Source organism: Podarcis pityusensis, assembly GCF_964106645.2.
Source record: "Podarcis pityusensis genome assembly, contig: HAP1_SCAFFOLD_998, whole genome shotgun sequence".
Taxonomy (NCBI): domain Eukaryota; kingdom Metazoa; phylum Chordata; class Lepidosauria; order Squamata; family Lacertidae; genus Podarcis; species Podarcis pityusensis.
The window spans coordinates 1-7,298 of record NW_028293384.1 but is presented as its reverse complement, the minus strand read 5'-3'; the positions used below and the strand labels follow the sequence as shown (position 1 = coordinate 7,298).

Genomic DNA, 7,298 nt, shown 5'->3' with positions numbered 1-7,298 from the left:
CTAGAAGGACGTTGAAGGCATCAAAGTGTGAGGAAATATCAAGTTTTTTTTTCAGCTTCCAGAGGCTGTTCACAATTAGTTTACTCTGAAGCTTCGGACACTAATGAAGATACCAGCCATTACTGATAACAGCCATTATAGTGAAATATCCAGTTGCAGTGCCTTAACAAATCTTGTTTGTTTTTAGCAACCAGTATAGGTCTTAGAACTATTTAGATTTTCATGTGCGCAACTAGCATGGCATTGCACTTTTAGCATGCTATCAACGCCGATAGCCTGCAATAGATAAAGAAGGCTATGTAGAAGTGCTCAAAGCTCCTCAGTTCAAGATCAATCGGTTTTGTTTTTTACTTCAATGGCAAAGAGTTATATCTTCTCAAAAGAATTTTGGCAGTCCCATTTCAAATCAATATGGTCAAATTAAATCTTCCCTAGAACTAGAAAGCATAATTTTAAACACTGAGAAGAAATGCATACATTTATTCTCAACAGAATTTTCTTTGTTTCTTCTAATTTTCCATCCTCTTGACAACGTCCATCAATGTATCAAAGATGGAAATTTTCTTCTTACATTTAGTGCCCTTTTTAAAGTCAGCTGTGCCTCTACAAACCAAGCACATGAAGGATATAAAAAGTCTAACGCAATTAAAGAAGTAACCAAGACCACGATTACCAGAAGATTATAAAATTACCCAAGAAGAACCTTCTTTGGGTTTCTGTCACTGTAAATATGAAATTTAACACCAAAGAGAAATACTGCGGTCCTTTTATCCTTACTCTTGGTCTAAGAGACAACAGTATAGAAACAAGTATCCTACCACAGAAAGTTTATATAAATACATTAGACAGACGCTGCAGGAAGTGAATGTCGTAAGACTGGTAACTTTAATCCATTCAGAGTTTCATTTGGTTGAAATGGTCAGTGCTGCTCTGTGAAAGAAAGCTTTCTAAGCTGTTTTATGACTGTAGAACTCCAAGAGAATGAAGAGCGGCAGACCAGTTTCTTTGTGTCCCAGTATTCACAATGCTGTCCTTCCTGATGCATATGAAGTGTTTTTATTTGGCACATTATTGATACATACGTAAAAAAGAAAAGAAAAAAGAGAATGACTCATACTCTTACAATTAGTAGTTTACAAGAACGAAGCAAAAGCAAATGTCATGAGCAAATTAAAAAAGGGTTTTCCCAACTGAGAATCCTACTGGAATACTTCATCAACAAAATATACAAATTACATTTCCTACCATTGTTCAATTGCTAGAGTTCTTCCCCTGTGTCATATTACTGTGCTCTATCTTACAGTGCCCTGGGTTCTGTAAATCCAGATGTTAAGATTTATGAGATGTTGATCAACCTATTTCTATTCATTTTTTCCTTAAGTCAGTTCCCTGTTTTAGTGCAGATATTTAGAGTTCTATAAAGTCTTGTAAACTCTGGTCACATTCCAGCAGCAGTTTGCATCAACCGTCCCTTGCTGGCAACATTCTTCCCTTCCTTTGACAAAGATGCATATTAAACTGTTGTGTCTCCAAAGTCCTTGTTCCAGCGAATATAAGCTTCCAGGGTCTGTGGGCTGAGACTGCGTTTTATTTTCTTCAAGGACTCAGTGAAGTCTGACAATTTGATATTTCTCATCTAGAAGCAAAGAAAGTTTTTTACATTAACCACCTTGGTGATGCTTGCTTTCTAAGTTGCATTTTGGACTGAACTGAATCAGAATATCAAATATGCTTGTTTAGCTATTAAACTTACAAAAGTCAGGATCATAGGGAAAAGTATCAGTAACAGGCAGAACAAAATTAATCCTGCCTTATTTCCAGGTGTTGTTAATACATGAGAACAGAAGTCCAGTCAAAATCACAGGCCATGAATTATTTCCTGTCACTAAAAAAGTATTTGCTTAGCATGAACATTTTTAACTTTCAGCCTTATAGTCTTGACTGTGTTTTAAACAGTACAGAAATACATTTTGGGACTTGAATCTTTGGCCTGCAGTGTTTAAGTACAGTGGTACCTCTGGTTACGTACTTAATTCGTTCCGGAGGTCCGTTCTTAACCTGAAACTGTTCTTAACCTAAAGCACCACTTTAGCTAATGGGGCCTCCTGCTGCTGCCATGCCGCCACTGCACGATTTCTGTTCTCATCCTGAAGCAAAGTAACCCGAGGTACCACTGTACTGACTAGGAGGCTATAAATCCTAAAGCCAAGATGGAGAGCTGCTTTCAACCCGAGTACTTGATTTCAACATAACCAACCATCCAGGAGCCTCATTTCAATGGAGAGCAGGACAAAAGTTGATGGGGCAAAAAGCACAAAAGAGAAAAACCTAAGGGCCTCTATGACCCCCCGCTTGTCACAAACCTCCCCCAGACATGTGGGCAAACAGCTCTCTCTCTCTCTCTCTCTCTCTCTCTCTCTCTCTCTCTCACACACACACACACAGTGTCTAACACTATACTGCTAAGTTCAGAGGTAAGGGGGGGGGAGGCATAACTTCTCTCCACTCCAGTGCTGGGGTGGGTGTAAATGCTGCCTTTACACTTAAGGAACATGCAAAACGCTTATTTAATCTTAGTGCTGTTGTGCTTGGCAATAGGCCTGGCGATAAGAAACTGTCCTTTAAGGGATTATTTCCATCTATAAATGATGTTGGATTATTGGCAGGCAGTGTTTGCTAGGACAAGCTGGTGAGACAGACTGAGGGATACAGTAGTACGTCATTAAATTTGAAATGAAAAGGGAATGGGACCACTTTTAGCATGTGTTTATGTTATCAATCCTCGATTAGTATACAGATATCAGGCTGGATCCAGAATTGCGCTCCTCAGTGTTTCAGTTGTGCTGAATCAAGGAGAAGTGGTCCTGCCAATTCCTCCTTCTATCTGCAGCCTCCTGTGACCCCTTTGAAAGACTATCTGAAGGGCTTGGGCTCTGAGAGTTGCTTCATCTTGGTGGGGGTGGGGGTGCAGAACCTCTGCTGGATCCTGGTTCCATGTGCAAATGGACTAAGACATTACATTCCCTGAGGGGCAAATTTGGCTCTATCCCATGTTACTTAGAGATCTTCTTCCCCATGAAGTATTTTCAGGCTGTTTTGTTGTCTTTTGTGGATTAGATACACAAATCAGGCAACTTGTTTTACAAGGTGAATTGCTGCAGCAGCAAGTATTAAAAGCTAGACAGCTTTGCTCTGCTCTTAGGAATATCTCCAAACCTAAAGTGAACACCACATTTACACAACCAATGCAGCAATAACAAAAATCACAAAATCATTATGAAAATATAAGGCAGAAAGATCTGAAAACAAGAGAGTGATTCTATTTCATAGAAGTTGTAAAAACAAAACAAGCAAAAATAACTAGTTGGTTTGGCAAGGCAAATCTTAAAACAGCATACCTCACTGGCAGACATGTTCTTCACCTGCTCTGGTTTTAGTTCTGTAAATTTAAGAAATAACTATCAAATGTGTTTTGAAAAAAATATCTCCCACCAGAAGTCCCAATATCTGAAACATCCCTATCTTAGTACTGGAAAGTGAAACACACTAAGTAATAGTCAAATGAGATAAGGCATCAACAGCAATCACCTGGTTCCATTATTTTTTCAGTCCCGATCTGAAAAATTACTAAGGTTATATTGTAAAATTATTATTTCTAGGACAGTATTAAAATAAAAAGAAATGAATTCGTATTTTAAAGCTTCATTCTATTTATGATTTTTTTAGCATTTTAAAACTGGATACTAGGCTTAGTTTTGTTGAGAGATGTATCAGATGCTTTGGAATAAATTGTTAGTTCTAGAATGTATATACAACAGAGTATTTATACTTTTATAAAGGTCCCATTGCATTGTACTAGCTTCTGCCAACCTAGCAGTTCAAAAGCATACCAGAGCAAGTAGATAAATAGGTGTAAAGGTAAAAGACCCCTGGGCAGTTAAGTCCAGTCAAAGGCAACTATGGGGTTGCGGCTCTCATCTCGCTTCAGGCAAAGGAGCCGGCAATTGTCCACAGACAACTTTCTGGGTCATGCAACCAGCATGACTAAACTGCTTCTGGCACAATGGAACACCATGACGGAAACCAGAGCACACGGAAACGCCGTTTACCTTCCCACCACAGCAGTACCTATTTATCTACTTCCACTGGCATGCTTTCGAACTGCTAGGTTGGCAGAAGCTGGGACAGAGCAATGGGAGCTCATGTGTCACATGGATTCGAACTGCCAACCTTCCGATCAGCAAGTCCAAGAGGCTCAATGGTTTACTGCTGCGGTGGGAAGGTAAACATGTATCATGTAATCTCTTCATAGTGAATGGCACAATAAAAATCCTTGTCTAATACTATCCAGCTGTATTTTAAAAAATATTTGAAATCAAGGCTTTATCTAGCACAGCACAGAACAGAAAAGTGTTCATTGATCTCATTTTTTCATTAACAGGTAACCAAGCTTACCTCGTATAGGACCCAGTGCTGCATCTTTTGCTAATGCTGTCAAGTCACTCCCTGAGTATCCCTCTGTCATTCTTTGTAAAGAGAAAGTGAACACAATTTCAGTTTTTTCCTGTGGATAACTGCATTAAAGAAACTCAGCAAGTTTACAATATTTTAAGTCACTAGCTTGTAGCAAAGGCAGCCTGCTTTTTAAAAAAACCTAAATAAAATGTTAATTTAAAATTAGTATTATATTGAACGTATAATGTTTCTGTAATGAAAGTTTAGCTGTAGTATCAAACTGTCAGTGGTATTATGTTTGATGGATGCATCAAGTATTGATATTTACATAAACAGCTAAGGAAGGAAGACATCTGCATGACATACTCAAAAGAATTATTTTTAGAATCCCTGCTGATGTGCAACAGCTGCAAATCCTACTACACATACACCAGCTGTAATGAACAACAAAGAAAAAGTTACTCACCTAGCTAGCTGTGCCAGCTCTTTTTGGGTTAATGGATTTCCTTGCTTGCTCAAAAGATTTTTTAGTAAAAGCAGTCGTGTCTGTAAGGCACAATATTCACGGTCACTATTTATAACTATACAAACAAGAAATCTTGTGTAAGTTAATGTTATAAAAATACTTAAAACAAGAGGCCTGCCAAAGACATAAACTGGCCAATATGATTATATTATACCTGTGCTTTTCTGCACTGGGTGCTAGCTCATTTCTGGGCCCAGTCAAAGTGTTGGTTTGGCCTCAGTAAAAGCTCTCTGTACTATGAGTCTAGATTACCTGAAGAATTACCTCCTGCCATGTATACCAATCCAGATTGTAAGGTTATCTGCCAGATGGAATTTAGGCAGAAAATGGGATAATAGTAGAGAAAGAAGGAAGCACTAGCTATTAAGAGGTTTGCAGGAGAAAAGGAACTAAAAATGAAAGAGGAATTGTTCAGCTTGGGCAGTAACACCTAACCACAGACCTTTCTCAAAGTTTGAACATATGGTGACAACATCTGATTAAGATTTTTCCTCCATATGACTTGAAATCCTTTTTACTGAAAGCTTAGATTTTCAAAAATGTGAAAAGTCAAGCAGATTGTGAGCTGGAAGGATGTATTCTATGCTGTAAACACTTTTATAAACCATGCTCACTGAAAATTCATGTTTGTAGCAATTATACGAAAGATTTCAATCTATCACAAATTTGCACCAAAAACAAGCAGTGGGGCAGTCTTGTGTATAAAATGCAATCACAAGCTACATACCTCTTCATTTGGTAATGATACATACACTCGTTTGATGAATCGCCTGAAAATACAAATATTGATACAGAAACTATGATTAGGGAAGCATGGTATGAAAAAGCCCATTTTCTATATGATGCCACAATTGAAGCACAAACATCACACTCTGAGGGTATGAAAGAAGAATTTCTGTAGTAAGAGGATACTAAAAATAGCTTAAAACTACAACTACACATGAATAATTTTAATAAATGCACTGTTTTCACAGATATATTTTTGGCTAAAATATGTCATATGACATTACAGAGGTGTTCAATAGCATCTGATGCCTGAAAAATGCAACTGTCTATTAAATGAAGCAGCCAGTAAGGGGGGGCTGAATCCCTTATTTTAGAAAGCTTATAATTTGTACATTGTTGTTTTAGCAAATCCAATACATAATGCCTGTACAGATGGCAGTCAAGACTGATCTGTAGATCTCCCAGTCCTTATTATTATTCAGCTCAAATTGTTTCAATATTTTCTAACAGTAAATTTGTACTACCTACAGCAGCCTATATCCTCTGCTAAAGAGCTAGCTTCATCCCCATCACACTTATGGCCCTCATTATCTCAGCTGTGCCATTTGATGTGTTAAGTCACCCTGAAAAACAGCCCCATGTCCACAAGGAAAGTTGCTAATGAGGTAGCATCATTCCCAGCCACCAATATTTAAATGCTACCATTCAAGAAAGGGGCCCCAAAGGTATACAAAACAGATTTTAATAATCACATAGGTTGGATCCTATGATCACATGAACAAAGAGTTTTGCTCACGGAAGGGTCACTTTCTGCACCTGCTACCAGAACAGGAGATTTTTGTCCATTTTATTGCCCTTCTACAGATCCACAAACCTGCTCTAGAGGACTGGGGTGACCCTGCAGAATATTCGGAAAACAGTATGGGATGTGGCATGGAAAGGAGGGATTTGGAGAAAAAGAATCACATCCTCCCATACATTAGCAGAAGCAATAGGACTTTCTGTAATTGGAAAGGCACCTTTAGATTTAACCCTATGTCTCATACATTTTCAAAGGAAAATTGTAAGATTGTTTTATTCCTATTAAAAACATTCCAAGCAGCTATGAAATATTTTCAATAATTCCCCTGTGTGATACCACATCTACAGTGCAGATTCCAATAATTCTGTGCACAAACACACCCTAAATTATTCTTTGAAATACTGGAACCCAACACATACCAAGTGAATGATCAAGAATACCTACTATGCCAACTCTCACTATGTACAGCTGTTAATAACACATGTTTTAAAGTACCTGAGAACAGCATCATCAAGCTCTTGTGGCCTGTTAGTTGCTCCCATTACAAGTATTCGGTCTTCTCCTGAAGACTGTACCTATTTTTTTCCAAAAAAGCAAAGCTTAAATATTTAGAAATTGGAAATTAATACTGCCACAAAATAGTTACCTGAAAAAGCTTAATGTTATAGATTGGTAAACTCTTAATTTTTGCTAAGCAATAACTTTGCTTAGTGTTCCATATTATAAAAATGCAAACAACTTCACTGGTTTTCATGACTTCATATTGCACCACTTTACCAGCCACCACTT

General features: G+C 37.9%; 1 protein-coding gene across 2 annotated transcripts; it reads right to left on the bottom strand.

Annotated features, from left to right (window-relative positions):
* Positions 1-812: 812 nt before the first annotated feature.
* Positions 813-7,162, bottom strand: LOC308469001 (spastin-like). 2 transcript variants are annotated; one of them, XR_013981967.1, is made up of 7 exons: positions 7,005-7,162; positions 5,709-5,751; positions 4,922-5,001; positions 4,456-4,526; positions 3,399-3,439; positions 1,246-1,636; positions 813-1,036 (listed from the first exon to the last, which is right to left on the bottom strand). XR_013981967.1 is itself a non-coding variant. In XM_081024324.1 (6 exons), exons 1-6 carry the CDS (start codon positions 7,049-7,051, stop codon positions 1,514-1,516), a joined length of 405 nt encoding a protein of 134 aa, XP_080880450.1. In that variant the 5' UTR covers positions 7,052-7,162; the 3' UTR covers positions 813-1,513. The 2 variants fall into 2 exon arrangements, 1 of the variants encoding a protein (XP_080880450.1); XM_081024324.1 differs by having other exon boundaries at positions 813-1,636.
* Positions 7,163-7,298: the final 136 nt, after the last annotated feature.